The following is an 18764-nucleotide window of genomic DNA, read 5'->3' as shown; positions in this document are numbered from 1 at the left end:
TGTGTTAAGATATTTCATTGAATTTTGGCATGTCGGATGGCCCTCTCCAGGCATAAGAATGTGACAAAGCCCACCCATTTGTTTTGAAGCTTGATACTTTTTCTTGCCAGTCAATCATGTCTGCCGATCTGAAAAGAGGTTCCAGAATTGGAGTAGCAGGGGTGTTACAAGTCATGTCTATTGTGCTTTTGTAAAGCCTAGTCTCCGGCTTGTGACACGCTTTCAGGAGCCATCACTAACGCATATCAGACATTACCCCACAGGGAGCAGCATAGTCAGCTTGCCCTGTCTTCCTTTGCTAAACAGGAAGCAGGCCCAGCTTCGCTCAGTGCTGGGCCAGTCCCAACAAACTCTGGGAGAGGGAGGTGCTAGGCTTTGAACCTCTTGCCTGACAGTGATGCAGCTTGAAAAACGACTGCCTTGGCAGCCAGAACACCACAAGGGAGAAGGAGCAACATTAGAGAAGCAAAACTACCACCAAGGAGGGAAAAGGCTCCATTGAAACATGGTCAACAACATTAAACATGTAAATTGTCCCAAGATTTCAATATTAAATGATAAATGTTTGCTTACTAGACTGAAGAAACATTGTTATGCTAATAGATGTTAATGTAATGTACTTAAAAAATAAGCTTACAAATCCAGCACAGTTGTCACAGAACGTAGGCTTTAGGTAAGTGGTCTCTTGGAAGTTGTGAGCAAAGCCAAGACCTAATTTAGAATAGATCGAGCTAGCCCTCATAAAGTAAGCTGTTATTTCATCCCTGCTAATCAGACCTTCCCTGCAAATAAACGAGAGAGATGGTTAATAGGGGCTCTGCTTTCCAGCAACACAAGAAGAGTTAACTACATCTTCCACCCCCCCACACTTTTAACAGCTGTAGATGTCAGAATTATTCAATAATCTGGCCATGGGTTCTACAGAAACTCATTTATGAATTAAAATGCAGTTTATACAACTAAACAAAATAACTTCTTGTGAAGTGCAACCTCACAACACCTTCAGAACACTGTGCACAATTATTAAAACAAAGCAAAAAAAATATGAAGCAAGGGAATAATTCCTTCCAACAGGAATTCACGCTGTTCTTTACAATTTCTAAAGCGGTGTTAGAAAGCGTGCTCTCTCATAGGAGGAGGAAAAAGATACTACGCATTTCTGGCAGAGTCAAATTTTAATTTTCTCTGCTTTCTAATTTTAATCCTTAGCAGGCCAGAGAAACTCCAAATGACCACAGCCGCATTTTTCTATATTCTGAGGAACATTTTTGGCTAACACACAAATCTGTTGTCATTTGATCAAAACACAGGTTTCACTGATCTGTGCCAAACATAAATTTATTTCTCTACATGGTCTTTAACAACGACAACAACAAAAGCCTGTTCTGAGACACAGTTTTACCTTAGAAAAATGTTCAATACAGTTAATGTTATTGAATATAATTCAATAAAGAATCTTTAAGATATTACACTTCAATTTTCTTCAATCGGTCTAAGCAGAGTATTGGAGTCTCACAACAGACAATGGCTTGATTTTCTGCAGGGGGGCGAGATCATTTGCAACTAACTCAGAAGGTGCTTTTGTGAGTTACATTTCCACTTTCATTTTGGGAGAAGGGAAGGTGATTTTAACATCTCTTATGACAACTATCTGTTAAGAAGCTCACATGCAGAAACAGATGTAAAAATGAGGTTCACAGACACACACCTGTCCTTGTCCATGACACAAAATGAGAATGGAAAGCTGGCTGCAATCTTTTCAAATTCTTCCTGAGAAATGTATCCATCCTGATCATGGTCATAATTTTTGAAGACAGACTGGATAAGATAATAATAGAGGAAATTATAATGAAGTTGGACAATTTACTTATCACCTTTTTTGGGGAAAAAATTAAGTTCAAAATATATTGGCATCGCAGACAAAAACATGTATTGCTTCCAAGTCATTCAGTGTAAAATAAACTTTAATGGTTTTCTTTAAAACAGTGGAAGGACCTTTCTCGCTGCCTGCCCTGCTTAAGTCTATAGAACCATCGTACATTCTGGATTGATGTCAAAACCCAAAGGTAAATTCTAAACAACATGGGCCAAATTCTGTACTGCTCCATAGTGTGTGCAATCCCACTGCCTGGGTAAGGTGGTACTTCCCTTCCACAAATCCCTTTGTTTTTTCACACTCAGCCCCTTTCCCCCCCTCTCTAAGCCACTATGGCCAGATCCACACACAAAGGTTGCATCACTGTAGCCCTCTTTATTAAAGTGGGATTAGGCGCGGGCGCATGCACACACCATCTCCCAGAGCTAAATCTCTGTAGTTAAACCAAAATAGTTGCCCGGCTTATTTTATCAGGGCAGCTCTACGTTGGAGGGAGTGTTAAATCAATGGAGTAGCACCATAGACATAGTTTCATTAATATAGCAACATCAATTCAAGTAATTCTCCCACTTCTAGCCTACACTGCAGCAGTGACTGATGCACTGAGGTGTGGTGACTTTTCTGCACTCTCTATCTAGTCATCGGCTTGTCCCAAAGTCACTCCAACTTTAATATGTTTTACAAACTCCCAAGATCCCCATTTGCAAGCCACTAGAATGCCAAACCTTTCAGAGCATTCTTGGGTTCACCAAAGGGGCTATATTGCCTAGCACATTTGCCTAGACATGAAGTTAGAGAATTGACTTCCTTGCTCTCTGGGGCAAGAAGCATGTGTAAACAGAGCTCAGAAACTCTCACCCAAAACAAGGTCGTCTACCAGTACCTGTCATACAAGAGGGCAGCTCTGAGCTCAGGAGCTCCTTCCGATTCTCAGCGCCTGCTGCCTTTGTTATTTGAAACCAGGCAGAAACAGCTATCGGGGAGGGCAGAAGTGTCCTTCCCTTCTCTATATCCCCATAGCTCCTACAACACTACTGGCCATTTCCCCTGCTTTCTCTGCTTGGTGTTTTCTGCCTTCTCCCACACAACATCACCTGTCACCCTCTCAGTTTGGGCTGCCAGGCCCCCACTGCCTCTCTGTCTCCTAGTTCCCTCCTTTAAAATGTTCACTATAATCGCCTCCATGCCAACAAGGCTGTGCGACCCCAGTGATGTCTGTACCTGTGCAAGTGCAATGGTGTGAATGCACTCAATCAAAATACTTGGATCGATTTAACTACTCCAGTATAACTTGCACCTGCACAACTTGTATGTGTAGACAAGCCAAAAGTTACCTTCTCTCTTGTAGGCCCCCAACTCAGCAAAGTACTTACGCACATGCTTAACTCTGAGATCATGGGCAGCCCAGCGACAACACTGGGACTGCCCACATACTTAAGTGCCTGGCTGAATTAAGGCCATTTCTGCAACCCTTGCGCCCATTGAGTAACACCACTGACGTTCATGTGACTGCTTGCTTCTATTAAGTATAAGGATTGCAAAATCCGGTCCTAACTCTTAACTTTAAAAGTTCCTCTAGCTCATGACAAATTCTTTTTATCAAGCAATATGTGAAAACACATGTGAAACACTGGCAGGGACCATGGGTTATTAATCCTGGTCCATAGCGCTCATTGGAGTTATCCGGTTCCACCCTGCACTTCAGAGCCTTACTAACTCTTGTCAGAATCGAAGCTGAACACATACAGAGGGCCCCTGTCCTGGAAGCTTGATTGGTTCAAAGTGCTATTTAAACCCAGCACAGGAACAGGAAGATGTCCATACAACTGGGATCCACCTTGCTATGGACTGTGTACTTCTGCTCCCCTAGCTTGACTTTCTGGTATCCTGACCTGGCCCAACTCTGGTTCCTGATCTCTGGGTTGGCTCTCAAGCTTGTCTCCTGACCCTACCTGCCTCCTGACATTTGACTCTTGGTTCACCCTCTGACTTTCTGGTATATGACCTGGCCTGATTCTTGCTTTGACCACTAGGTCAGACAGCCCATATCCCAGTCATGACAAACACACTGTATCAAAATAAACTTTAGCAAAAAAAGAATGTGTGCTGCAGTTTAAGCAGCAGTGCAGTTAGTTGATACCCCTGATGGGACTACAGCTACTATAACAAAATTGTGCTTTCAAACAATGCAATGTTTTTAATATGGTTTGCAAATAGACTCAGCACAGGTTTGAAGATGTCTGGTTTTTGGTATGCAGCTTCTCATAACATATATTATCATATACAGGAGGTAATCAAACATACGTGGTAAAATGGCCACTTACATCAACCATTCTCTGAACGTGCTTGCTGATTGTCTTTGGATCAGGTTTTGGAGCTATGCCTGAGGCCCAGTCTGCAACTACTGGTGGTTTGGAAGGTGTCAAAGGCTAAAATGAACATTATAGAAACTTATTACCATCTCATCAAGTATTTTCAACAACCAAGTTCTTTCCTTTGTCTAACAGAAGAATAAGAATGGCTAGCCAGGAGCAGTTCAGTGGCCCAGTTGGTCCAGTATCCTGTGTCTGACAGTAGTCAGAGAGGAAGGTCTTCACTGAGCTATTTACAGTGGTACTTAGGTCTTTTCCCCAAGTTATTACAGTTCATTCAGAGCCCAGTAAGGTGGGTGAGTAGTTCTGCCAAGGTGCAGTTCTTTGCTGTTTTTTTCCCAACACAAACGAATCCACCACCATGGCTGTCTGTTCATCCATCCTTATTGGCTACCGCTGCAATTCCTTACATGATTTTTCAGTCTTGATTAGTCTAAAAAAATTGTGTCATCTGCAAATTTTGCTACTTCATTTTTCACCCCCTGCTCCAGCTCAGTGAGTATATATTGCACAACACCTGTCTTTGTATGGAGCCTTTGCCATCCTGTTAAACTACTGACCATTTAACTTTTCTTTTCTATCTGAGTTTCTGCTTCCTGACAACACTATGTATCCCACCCCATGACTATTTAATTTACTTACTAGCCTTTTGTGAAGGAATTTGTCAAAGGCATTTTGAACTGTCAATTAGTGAGGCACAATTTTCCTTTATAACAGATGGTTAGTCTCTATGATATCATGAACACTTAATTATTATTGTTTCTACCTATTTACCAAGAACAGCAGTAATTTCCCCATTGCTACTACATTCAGTCCTATGCATTTTGATTAACAGTAGATCAGTTTCATGCAATGTAAGGGTGACCTTAAAAGCCCTCAATGCATAATGGCAAAGAGATCATATAACAGCAACTGCTATCAGGCCTGACAGACTCACTACACCTAACACATTGCTGTCATGGTACTTATCTGTAAAGAATGTTGTGTAACGTGTCAGTTGAAAAAACTTATATCACACTGGTCATCACAATCCCTGTGTAATATATGTGTGGGTAACCATTACACAGTTGAGTATATACTGAAAATATGTTCAAACCAGGCAGGGCTGATAAGCAAGGTTTTCCTAGACAACGGAATGTTGATTTATCTGTCTGCCTAAGTCTCAGATGTCAATCGTGCATGGTAAAAGTCAAAAACAAAGCAAGCACATTAAGTCAATAGGAAAAGCAAAGGGAAGGCTCTTCCAGGGGGTTGGGCACTAGGATGCACCAAGTGTTACCTGCAAGGCAAAGTAAGGGCTGGCAGAGTCCTAAGGCATTTGTTTGGCTGGCTAACCAACTGGGGTGGCAGGGTGTTGTCAGTTGGTTTAGCATCAGCAAATCTCTCTTTTGTAAAGGCAGAGGGCTAACAAGGTGACTGACAGTTCTGGATGCCTTGAGAGAGTGTCACAGTAAGCAGCTTTCTTTTCCGTTTTTATTTAAAAAAATTGAAAAAATAAAATATAAAAATGCCTTGGGGTAGATTATTGGAATTGTTAGAGGCCTGTTGCTTTAGAGGAATTAGAGTTCACTATCAATGGGGCAACTCATGGGCCTGATGTCTCCACTCATGCTGATATAAATCAGGAGTAACTCCATATATTTCAAATACATCATTTGAAATAAATGGAGTTAAACTGGTATCATAAGAGTGAGAGGAGATGCAGGCCTGTATACAGAGTTGTTATTACTATTCTGGTTCACTAACATGCTGTTGTTTGTAACAACAATATACCACAAACACATCAGTGTCTTTAATGAGCCATAGGCTAAACCCAAGTGTCTACCAAGGATGAAATGTATATTGCTGTTAAATCATTTTGTTAAGGTTCTGAAAAGGCTCTTACTGCAGCTCGGTGGCTTCTTGGCTCTCGTGCATATGATAGTTCATATATTTCATCTTCAGTGTAGTAAAGATCAAGTGACAGCTGAAAATAAACACAGAACTGGATTAGTCTCTAAGCAGTTGCTGTTATTCCATGGATTTACTTGTTTCTAGTGCACCTACAACTTGCTGGTGAATTAATTGTTAATTAAGGCTGTGCTACAAAACCATACATTTGGGGGAACATGCATTCAAAGCCTAGGTGCTGATAGCAATTTGAAATGGGCACATTTCCAAATGCCAATCTGTTGTTCCCATTGCCTAAGAAATGAACGCAAATACTATCAGATATTGGTATCTAGCAGTGAGAGTTAATAAGTGACCCGAGAACAGTCTGTTGTCCCCATGACATTACAATGGGGGTTCTATCACATCCACGAGAGAAGTCTGCCTGTCTGCACTCTTATAATTCAAACTCTATTTTGGTAGATTTGTCTTTAATGGCTACCCAAGAAATTTAGGGCAAAATTAGGTTTCTGTGCAACAAAATTATGTTTCAATATTTTAATTATTTAGAATTAATTTCAGTAAAGATTTTATTCAAGCATGCCACACACAAATGTAACTGTAAAGAAAGAAGTAGTCTAACTAGCCTCTCTGAATTGACATGGCTCCTGTAGAGTTCAGTGACCCCTTCTCCCTCCTCCCCCAACTCCCGCAAAAAGAGAAAAGTTATCTAAGCCGCACAGGTCATTTTTAGCACTATTGCGATATCCACAAATTCAAGGAAGTAATTCCCAAGAACTATTGAGTTTCTTGCTGAGTTGGTTATTTGTGGATGTGGTATGGTATCTCTTTTGGTTTCCATATGCTCAGCAGAGTCTGGAAAGCCATTTTTAATTGAAAAAAGAAAAGTAGTACTTGTGGCACCTTAGAGACTAACAAATTTATTTGAGCATCTGATGAAGTGAGCTGTAGCTCACGAAAGCTTATGCTCAAATAAATTTGTTAGTCTCTAAGGTGCCACAAGTCCTCCTTTTCTTTTTGTGGATACAGACTAACACAGCTGCTACTCTGAACTCCATTTTTAACTGGGTTTCTCAGAGGGAGAGGCTGTGCTCTCTACCTATGAGTAGCCTGTTAAGAAAGTCAGAAAAATACATAACCCCTCTCGATAAGTCTGTATCCAGTAGACAGTAGCTTAGAACATTTTATACTATTATAATTCAAAACAGTTACGCAGAAGTGCTGCTATTGCTTGATACCTCTCATATGCTACTGCATTTTTACAAGGAAAATAAGTGGTCTCCACTCCACTTTAGGCTTACTATATGGAGTTTCTGTGGTTATTATTGCCCAGACACTGCACTATTTGTTTAGCTATACCTGAGATTTGAGTTTCACGTTATTACACTACTTTTTACAAGGAAATAATCTCTTTGGAAAGACGAAAATTCTGTTGTCGCATCGCACAAAGGCCAAGTGTCAGTTCTGTGTATTTCTGGAAGAGTCCTCCACTCCCGAAGGCTGCTAAACCCAACCCTCTGGAATTCTCTCCATTTTTACTTTCTGGGAACTGTTTTATGGGATAGACTCATCTAATGTAAGTTTCACCAGCAGATATTTCTGAGCAAGTGTAGAGGGCCAGGAGCTGTAGTGGTGGCAATGAGGCTATTGTAGGGTGAGCATTCGCTCTTGTGAGATGGTCTTTATCCAAGAACAATGATCCTGAGACTTGTAGTCCAGTGATCATGGGAACTGTAAGCTGCTAACAAAGCATGTTTGGTATAAAAGGTTTTTCCTCAGTATGGGAGATGGTAGCTACTTCTGTGAGCCTCTCTGTCCAGGAGGAGACTAGATGAGGGTAGGAATGCTCATCTTGTCAAAGAGAAAGGGACTTAAGGAAGAAGATTGGAGAGGAGCTGAGCAAAGAACCATTTGGCAGGGCTACAGGAAGACTGATCAAGCCCCTCCAATAGAGGGAAGAAAAGTGTCCACTCAGACCCTGATGAAAAAGCTGTAGCCTAGTGTCTAGGTTTTTCCTTCTTTTTGACTATTTTTTATCCTGGAAAGTGGTAATTTTTTGGGTCACGTGGGAGGCTAACCCAACCAACCAACAGGGGACACTGGGATACAGACCAAATCTGATAATGGTGGAAGTTGAACTACACCATCATAGTCCTCAAAAGCAATAGCAAGGGTCCATCACTGGACATGGAAAACCCGACACAGGAACTGAAGGAGGCGGCACATAACTTCATTGCTATTACTCTTCACCTCAGTTTATGCTGCTGTCTGCCTGAAATCTGCTGTTTCAACATCTTGAATTCATCAAACCCAGCTGGGATCATAAACAGTGGGTAAGTACATGCCAGAGCCAGAAGATGAAGTTGCTTATTCATACTGAGAATCCTGGTGCTACCACCATTAATTTTAGAAGGGGGCTGTTATTGTGCCTGGATGAGATAGAATTTTTTTTTAAAAAAAGCTGGCCTACATCCCCTTTTGCCTTGGTTTCTGCAAATATTCCAGCAAATAAGTTTAGTGACAGGAAGTTCTTGCAAATAACTGATTCTCAGCTGGTACTAGATAATTTTCACAGGAAGTGAATCTGGAACTCTTGCATACAAATTCACACTAGAAAGCTGATTCTAGGAGTTATGTTTATGTAAGCGACAAAAGAATGTTTGTACAGGTCCCCCTCTGTAACTAATCGAGAGCTTCAGCAGCTCATGCCCTTAGCTCTAGAGGTCCCCAGTTCAATTCCTGCTGTACCAGCCAAGATGATGTCTCTCATACTTGTATAACCAAGGTCCAGAAATATAGCATGTGACATATCCAAACAAAACTGAACAAGGCTGCTCAAGTTTCTGATTTCAAATGTATGCAAAAAACCACTTGAACAACCTACAGATCAAGAATTATTACTGCAATAGTAGTAGTGATAATTTCAAATAACCAATAAATCTTAAACTGGTTTCTGGCAATTCAAAACAACAAGCTAATTTTGTCAAATAATATTTTCATTATGAATTAGTCACTCCTTCCTGCAATTACCACCACCTCTTCAAACTGACATGTCTGCTGATGCAAAAGCAGTGACTAAAGGCAACGGGAAGGAGTAGGATGGAGGCTGATGTGAGCCTGGGGAAGGAATAAGCTAACCCCAGGCCCTGGAATGCCAGAGAAAAGCTACTATTGTCATGTCTTCTTTCAACAAAGCCAGAGTAACGTACATCTGATACAGAGAGTCATAAAACACCCACCATTTTCAAGGCTTTGCACTGAAATTGTGAATGACTGCAGTTGTATACGTAAAATTATTTTTGCGAAAATGTTATGGAAAATAAAAGTTTAGGGACATAAAAATCACTTTAAACAAGGTATTAAAAGCTTTTTTTATTTTTTTGGAGGGGTGGGGCTGGGGGAAATTCAGTACATAGCAAGGCTCTGTAGGAAAACCTGATGGACTATGGCCCTGATTCAGTAACACAGGTGTTTTATTTCGAGCACATGGTAGTCCCAGTGGTAGAGCTACTCCTGTGCTTAAAGTTAAGTACGTATTTAATTGCTTTGCTGAAACAGGGTCTGTAAGCTGAAAGCAAAACTGGCCCATCTTGTTAAATTGAAACCTGCTAAAAATAAACAGCACAATATGGGAAAAGTACGTACGTATTAAAAATTCTTCATAGTCTGATAATACTCTAGGAGCAACTAGAATCATAGGACTGGAAGGGACCTCGAGAGATCCTTTAGTCCAGTCCCCTGCACTCATGGCAGGACTAAGTATTATCTAACCTGCTAACTTGCTCTTAAAGATGTCCAATGTCTAACCTGCTCTTAAAGATGTCCAATGATGGAGATTTCACAACCTTCCTAGGCAAATTATTCCAGTGCTTAACCACCCTGACAGTCAGGAAGTTTTTCCTAATGTCCAACCTAAACCGCCCTTGCCGCAATTTAAGCCCATTGCTGCTTGTCCTATCCTCAGAGGTTAAGGAGAACTATTTTTCTCCCTCCTCCTTGTAACAACCTTTTATGTATTTGAAAACTGTTATGTCCCCCCCTCAATCTTCTCTTCTCCAACTAAACAAACCCAGTTTTTAAAATCTTCCCACATAGATCATGTTTTCTAGACCTTTACTTATTTTTGACTAAAACAATGATATTGAGACACACCCCCATCTCTTATTTAATTTGGAGAGCATCCCTGCAAAACTAGTAACATTCTCCTGGCAGAGATATTCCAGAAAGAACCACCATAAACACAGGCTAATTCCAGACAATCTTTGCTGGTACCATACAGCAACTTCACAAAGAAAAGTAAAACATTCCTCAGAACTGAGGTACCTTTATCCCAACAGCATCTTATGATGCCTCCCCCTTCTCACGTTGAAGCACACAGCAGCTACTATCAGTAACAGGCACAGCAAACCCCTCCAGCATGCCTGAAGACTTTTATAAGATCTTCTGTCTTTCCAGGAGTATCCGGGGAGTAAAGGCAGCTCTGCCCCTAGTTAGTGCCTCCTTAGTGAAGGTGTGCAGGCTGTGCTTGCTAATGTAGAATGTCTCCATTCCTTCCTATAGAACTAACCCCAAGGAGACTACCAAACAGCCTGTATTATCAAATATCTTTTCCTATAGCCCATGTCCTCACCGGGACTACTGTACCCTAAAAACCTTAGATATTTTGTTTTCATATTAGCTGAAGTATATATTTTGCTTTAAACACGTGAGAAATGCAGGAAAAGCCGTTCAAAATAGGCATTGTTTCTGTGATCTTAGAGACCTACCGTGAGCAGATGAACAAGATCCTTATTAGCTTCTAAGGGAGGTGCCATCTCCTGGAGTTGTATCAGTTCATTTATGTGGTTATACAGAGACTGCAGTTTATGCACATTAATTTTTTGGTCCTCCAAGTAATTTGGCATGGCCTCATAAAGGGAGATCAGGTCCTTCAAGTGGACCCCAAGGATTGGGATCTTAAAGTTAGTGCACTCATTGTAGGCACGTCGATAATTGTCATAGTTCCTATAAGATGAGAGCAGTTCTGTCATTTCATTAAACACCTAAAGAAAATAAACAAAGTAGCAAAATTAATTGCATTTTCTGTGTTCATGATTTTGTTCATGTGAACATATTTGTCTCTTCAGATGGTATAGAGACAGCCCATGTTATTGTTCACTGACGTGTTTTTATCCTTCAGAAAGCCAAGCCAAGATTTACAAAACAAAACAGAAGTCACCCTAAAGATCTAAATCTTCTGGCTTCAAATGAAACCTAGTTTACAACTGCTTACACAAATATTACTGACAGGTTTCAGAGTAGCAGCCGTGTTAGTCTGTATTTGCAAAAAGAAAAGCAGTACTTGTGGCACCTTAGAGACTAACAAATTTATTAGAGCATAAGCTTTCGTGAGATGCGTCCGATGAAGTGAGCTGTAGCTCACGAAAGCTTATGCTCTAATAAATTTGTTAGTCTCTAAGGTGCCACAAGTACTGCTTTTCTTTTTACAAATATTACTGCCATTTAATAATATTTTAAAAAGCAATCCACCACTATTTTCAGATTCTGAACCAATTAATCCCTCAGATTTTATCTTCACAAATTAAGATTTTTAATTAGGTATCCTTAAAAATACAGCCTCAAATCACCAACTCCCCATCTTTCCCCTCACCCCACTTCCACCACCACATATTTGGAATCTTTTAATCTGTAAATGTAATTGGGGGGAAAAATAAAAATTGTTTGCCTGAAGATTGTCCAATCTGTATTACTTGATATCTAAACTGTACGTTTATGATACTGAGGACAGCAGTACTGACCTTGTTGACCTCATGAGGAACATAAGAACTTGTTTCCTTGAGTCTGGAGATTGAGCTGTGACAGAGACCTCCTATCACTGCCATTAAAGTATTGAAATTCTGCAACTGGTGGAGCTTCTGTATTGACAAAATATCAATTACTTAAAGTTTGAAGTTGTGCAATGTATACATCCAAACTATGCTTTCCTTTTTAGCTGGGGCCTAGGTACTGTTGGTTCTACAGAGTTCCTAAAAATGTCCTTTCTAGCACATCATTCTTGGTTACCATTTTTAAACAGTCTTACTCCGTTTTTATACTCAAATAGTGTTCTCATTTGTTGGAGTGCTGTGTGAGCTCTTCCTTTATACAAAAAGCTTTTTTATTCTACAAGCAGAGAGCATCTACAAAGGACACCTCTCTTCAATGCAAAGGTGAGATTTTAACAATGTTCAATGTTCCTGTTCAGGAGAATCTTGAGCATATTCTCTTTATCAGTAATTCACTAGCAAATACGGTCTCTAAATAGTGACACCTCTGGAAGGTTAAGGAAAAGTACTGAGTGGTTCAAAAGGAAGTTTAGCTGCTTTGGGCAAACGGGTCTGCAATATGGGTCTCCAGGGAGAGACCTACTGCAGTTGAAAATAAGGTGATACTCGAGCATTTGGTATAAAAATAGAAACCACTGCCAACTCTCCTTCCCAGCTGACCCCACTGGAGAGTACAAGTAGTGGTGAAGGAGGAATAATTAAAGGGCTGACAGTTTCAAAGAAAGGACATATGACGAACCCAAAAAGGTTGAAATGAAACTGACCTGTGCAACATGAATAAACTTGATGAACACTTCAGCCCGAAGCTGCGGTGTTGGCCTACTGAGTACCATTAGCTGTACCCATTGGGAGATACCATTACAAAGAGCAATGGACCTTTCCATTGTTGGATTTTCCTTTACGCAGCTGTTTACAATGTAATTCTGGTAATCTGAGAACTAAAAAACAAAAACAAAATTAAACCTCATCCAGGCTTTGTATATTCCATGAAGCCTGTGTGCAGATATAGATCTTCTTGTTAAATAAAATACAGTGACATGTTATGTATTTTATATTGATCTATAGAGTGGAAATCTTCCCCCATCCCTAAGCTCTTCTCAGCACAGGGAGGTAGAGCAGCTTCAGTCTGGGAGCCAGGTGATGCTCCCCAAATGACCGTATGCCAGTGTCAGATATAGGTAGCAAAACTCCGTTCCACATGTTCCTATCCTGTTCCCCCAGCATGCAATAATGCCGAAGATGAAAGGAGGACTGCTGGCACAACAGGAAGCTACGCCTCTGACAATTTGACACCAGTTGAGATTTCTCTTACATAAGGGGAATTCTCTACTGGCCACCTCTGGCAAAAATATGTCCACTTCACATTGCGTGAGTGGCACAAAGTGGTTGTGATGAACCAAAAAATCCAGCTCATAATCTGTACTATGTACTATTCATGAAATGGAATGGTGGTGGAATTCTATCTCAATGCTTCCAATGTTTCACCTTCCTCTGCTGTGCTTGAAGGCAGACAAAGTGACAGGTATGTTGTTTTTTTATTTAGAGCTGTTAGCAAGCAGCAAGCATCTTTTGAATTAGGATCTCTCAAAGGGAGGTTCTTGTGGGGTATGTAAGTGATCATGATTTAGAATGCTAGTACCCAGCAACTTCTGACTTCTACTATTAGTGAAAACAAATTTCAGAGTAGCAGCCATGTTAGTCTGTATTCGCAAAAAGAAAAGGAGTACTTGTGGCACCTTACAGACTAACAAATTTATTTGAGCATAAGCTTTCGTGAGCTACAGCTCACTTCATCGGATGCATTTTTCCACCGAATGCATCTGATGAAGTGAACTGTAGTCATGAAAGCTTATGCTCAAATAAATTTGTTAGTCTCTAAGGTGCCACAAGTACTCCTTTTCTTTTTTTGAAAACAAATTGAGTTTTATTCTATGCACCCATTCCAAAGGAAATTGACTGATGCGAATTGACTAAATATTACAGCGGCAAAGAGTTCTGTGGCACCTTACAGACTAACAGAGTCTAAGCTTTCGTGGGTGAATACTCACTTCAGGAAGAATGATTGAACTAACCTTGTTATCCCTAGCCTGATTTTTGCTTGCATATTTACACTGCCTCTGGAAATTTCCACTACATGCATCCGACGAAGTGGGTATTCACTCACGAAAGCTTATGCTCCAACATGTCTGCTAGTCTATCAGGTGCCACAGAACTCTTTGCCACTTTTACAGATCCAGACTAACACGTCTACCCCTCTGGTACTAAATATTACAGCCATCTTGTGGTCACTGCTCATGGTAACCATACAAAGATGCAGAAGACCTGTCTGATGTAGAAGTTTTTAATTTACATTAACCTGCAATATGTGGCTGTGCATCTTGCCAAAGCCACTCATGTCTGAAACACGCAATCAAGCCAGTCTCAGGGAAGGAAACAGGCGGTGTGTGAAAAGCATTCCCTGGGGTCCACCAGTTTTAGTCACAGACCAGCAAGGGAACAAGGGTGGGGAGAGATATAGGGCCTTCAATCCTGCATTCCCAGCTGGGATAGTCTAGAAGACTCAGTCTGGCTTTGAGCCTTCTGACACAGAAGCTCCTAACCTTGGTTGGTAGGAGAGGCACATGTACTTGTTCCACCTTGAGCAACTTCATGGATTCACCTAATTCAGGGATCCTTAAGGGAAGGTTACAGAGTGAGGTTAATGGCTCAATCCAGCCCCTAGAGAAGTATCTTTATTTTAGGGAAATTGGAGGGAAGATATAACATTTTTATCTCGAGGCACTGATTCTGATCTCACTTATGCTGGTGTAAATATTCCAATGAAGGAACAATTCCAATGAAGTCAACATAATTTCAGAATCAGGCTTGTGACTTCTTATTTTGCCATGTAGCTTGCATTGTAAAACAATGCCTTATTTAATTTAATCACAAAATGGTCCAAAGTGTAAGGGAACACCTGCATTTGTTACAACAGTCAAGAAAGAATGCTCATCTTTATCAAAGCCACTTTGCTCATCAAGATCAAGGGAAATATCCGATTCCATGTATTGAACCAATGTCGAGCCTTTGAATTTCCTTAATACTTCAGGATCATTTACTATGCAAGTATTTAATTCAGCCTGGAACAATCCAAACTGTGAAAAAAATTTAGGCTCAGATCCACAGCCTATGCACCAATTCTGACTTATTAAATTTTATTTTATACCAAGTGGAAAATTAATTTCTCTAGTAAGCCTATAAGAACAGAAACTAGAAGAGATGAATCTATAACAAAAAGTAGTAAATTGTCAGCTCATAAAGATGCTTTATGTTCCCTACAGCCTCTTATTTTATTTTCTCTCTTTTGTTTTTTTTTTAAACTAATAAGAGCTATCAGCTGTTCAAAATCCATGTAAAAAAGCAGAGATGACAACAGACAACCTTGGTTTGTTCCCCTTGCTAAACTAAAAATGGAATAAATATTAACACTAATAAGCAGAGTTGTCTGTGAGATTACATTGTGTTCACGTACATTGTTTGAATTTTGGACCAAAGCCAGATTTGGCAACATGGAACCCAAGTAGCCACTCTACAGAGCTGGATGATTTTTCAGTATTTAACTATATAATTATTGTCTTTGTATTGGTTTCAGTACAATCATTAATACATTTGATTAGATTATCTTGGTTACCAGAAGTTCTCCCTTCTGGAAAAGTCCAGAAGGCTTCCCTATAATGTTGGGCACATTTTTATATAATGTATTAGACAAGCTTTCAGAAGAATGTTGGTGTCTGAATTATTATTAAGATTATTTAATAAGGTTGCAAAGGAAAGTAATTTTGCACAGAGCGAATAAACATACGTTTTAATCTCCGACTTGTATTTGCACTAAGAACAAACACAGTTCATCTGCCCTAAACTAAACAAGACAAAGGCTGAGTGAAACAACTGAAAACAGCATAGACTCATAGATGGCCAGTGTGAGAGATCTGAATTCAAAGGTCATTTTGTTTTTGCTCTAGCTTGCAGCATTGGAGCAATGATGTTTTCAGCTTGGAGCATTTGAATATCAGTCATTCATCAGCCTACCTTAATATCTTTTTTAGATAATTATGGAGGGGGATCTATTAACCATCCTGTTACAAGGTTGCATCCCACAACTAGATAGGAAAAGGAGTGGAATTCAAATGGCAAAACTGCGGCCCAGAATGCTGGGGACATTGAAGAGGTGAAATATCATAGACCTGATTTCTGAGTACTTGGGTATTTTTTGTAAAATGGAAACCACCACAAGTCTTGTAACACCATTAAATGGAGTTCACCAGTACACTGTCCTAAAAAAAGTCTCATTCTATGTAAGTGTCTCCTGAAGTTCAAATGGCTTAGCTATTTCGAGATTTAGGACCTATATAGGTTATCAGACCCTATGAACAAACACATGCGTTATCCCACCATTCTGTAACAATTCCATCAAACTCAAAAGCTCAGCTCTTAAAACCAGTGATTTTTGCAATGGTAACATCTTGTTCACACTGGACATGCTCAGAGAATTAAACACAGACATTAACACATTTGGATGGAATGACTAGAAATTAAAGCCAAACAAATTCAAATGAGAAATACAGTTGTGGCGGGGGGGTGGGGGAGAGAAATACAGTTGTCGGGGGGGCTTCCCCCCCCCCCAAAAAAAAACAGTGAGGGTAATTAACCTTTGGAACAAACTACCAAGAGAAGTGGTGGATTGTCTCTCAGTATCAAAACTGAATGCCTTTTTTGAAAGATATGCTGTAGTCAGACACAAGCTCCTGGACACAACACAGGAAATACTGGATGAACATTAATGATTTGATGGTAACTTCTAGCCTTAGAATGAATGAATGTATGAATAGTTACTCTCATGTTAGCATTACATCATCTAATTTGCAAAGTCTCAGTCATAACAGGGACAAGTATTAGGCTACTATAGTAGGGAAGCATTCTGCAAGGAGTTAAATAATCACATTGTTTAATGGATAAAGCACTTTCTTTTCCTAACCAAGTCCCAGTGAACTAATTTTTTTATCTCAGATTATCACTAGTAAAGTATGCAGGAACCTATGTTACACAGCTAAGTAATTGGCTGAGAACTATGAGGGAACCAAGACTCTGACTGTGCATCATACTTGTTATTCCCATTAATCATTCATTAATTAGTGTCTGCACAGAGCTTTGAAAATGTTAAGCATTATGTAATCATTAAGTATTATTACTGCCCACAGGTAGGACCCTATGCATAAATGTGTGACTTCAGTCCCAAGGCTGTTAGATTTTAACTAACACATGAGGAGTCACGTACCTGGAGCTTAAAATAAAGTGCACTGATGCGTGACTAGGAGAGGTTTTTTTTGCAATCTGTTCAACATCCCTCTAACGGCAAAACTTACACTTCAGATTCTAGTGCTACCATCCAAAAGATGAGTCTCTTTGTTCTTTTAGCTGTGCATCTTATCTCAGCAGCTTTCAAACCAGTATTGTACACATTTCCGGGGTGGGGAAAGGATCAACTATACCCACAAACACACTGTCCCTCCTTGCTGATTTGAACCTGCTGTGCACTCTTTTGTTTGACACACAAAGAATACCAAACCATACTGGCCTTTTCTTTAATGTGACAAAGAAAAAAAGACAGTCAGGTACAGCCCCCATTGGCCTGTTTAAAACAAAGTGTTACTTCAATATTTAAGGGGTTTCAGGGCTCTTCAGGAGCCCTTGTAAAGAAGTGCTGCAGTGCCCCTCTGCTGTCATAGTGGGGTGAGTACCCCAGGGAGACAAAATCAGACAGCCTAGCTCCTGTAGTGCTTTGCTCTCCCCATTCTCCAGTCTCCCTCACCACCACCCCTCTGCCCTCCCCGCAATACCACTTGCATCAGCTTAAACACTGTTTTGAGTGAAAGGAGATTGCTTGTTCCTCAACCTCGCCTTCCTGATTGAATCTACTGTCTGAATATAAGGAGGATCAAAACTCTCTGCCCTGTCCACTGCTAACTCCCCCAACCCAATACATGCACTTTTTGAAAAGACAAAGTAAGGATCAGGATGAAAATGAGTACAACTGCATGCACAGAAGCTTAGTTGTTTTGTTTTGTTTTTCCTAGCCAAAAGCTGATCACTTACTGATATTCTTCGGAAGGACTTAAATTCAAGGTAGGTGAGGTGGTCTGATAGCTCTTCCGGCTCTAGATGATCAAAGAGAAGTGAGACTTTCCTTTTCTTACTAGTGTTGGGCTTTATCCGCTGTGTAAGCTTTCGGGACCAATCCCGGGAATTTCTTTTTATAAAAAATAGGAAAAAGTTTACATGAAAATGGAGGTTGCTTTTGCAGGAAAACTAATTTACATTTCCCCCAAAACAAAAAACTGTATCAGTTGCATGATTTATTGCAGCTGAAAACCAACGAATGATTTCAAAAGAACAATTTCTTTATATTCATTATGAATGATGGATATTATGACATATGCAGTGTAGTTGTAGCCATGTTGGTCCCAGGATATTAGAGAGACATGGTGGGTGAGGTAGTATCTTTTACCGGAAGTTGGTCCAGTAAAAGATATGACAACAGTCCTGTTGAATGCTTTTAGCTTGCATTTTAAAAGTACTCTTTAAAGATAGTAAAATTACATTATGAAATAGAATACAGCCATAGTGATATCTCCTCAGCATTGCTGTGTTTAACTCACTCCAGTTTGCTGTATCCACTGGATCAAATCCCAGTCCCATTAAAGTCAATGGGATTCAGCGGCAACAGGTCTGTTGTCTGTTATGCCTTAGTTATTCTCAGGAGAG

General features: G+C 40.2%; 1 protein-coding gene across 7 annotated transcripts in view; it reads right to left on the bottom strand.

Annotated features, from left to right (window-relative positions):
* Nucleotides 1–18764, bottom strand: part of RASGRP1 (RAS guanyl releasing protein 1) — a 90750-nt gene that overhangs the window by 18281 nt on the left and 53705 nt on the right. For all 7 annotated transcript variants that reach the window (XR_006281839.1, XM_038407536.2, XM_038407533.2 and 4 more), the window contains 8 exons: nt 18096–18249; nt 12728–12901; nt 11937–12053; nt 10905–11180; nt 6134–6214; nt 4201–4305; nt 1709–1818; nt 638–782 (listed from right to left, as the gene is read on the bottom strand). Coding sequence is in view for 6 of the 7 variants with exons in the window: in XM_038407536.2 (XP_038263464.1) it covers nt 638–782; nt 1709–1818; nt 4201–4305; nt 6134–6214; nt 10905–11180; nt 11937–12053; nt 12728–12901; nt 18096–18249 (1162 nt within the window). In the remaining variant the exon portion in view is untranslated. The remainder of the gene's footprint in view (nt 1–637; nt 783–1708; nt 1819–4200; nt 4306–6133; nt 6215–10904; nt 11181–11936; nt 12054–12727; nt 12902–18095; nt 18250–18764) is intronic.

The sequence above is a fragment of the Dermochelys coriacea genome, chromosome 6 (genome assembly GCF_009764565.3).
Source record: "Dermochelys coriacea isolate rDerCor1 chromosome 6, rDerCor1.pri.v4, whole genome shotgun sequence".
NCBI lineage: Eukaryota > Metazoa > Chordata > Testudines > Dermochelyidae > Dermochelys > Dermochelys coriacea.
The sequence above is the reverse complement of the archived record's forward strand: the minus strand, read 5'-3'. Positions and strand labels throughout refer to the sequence as shown.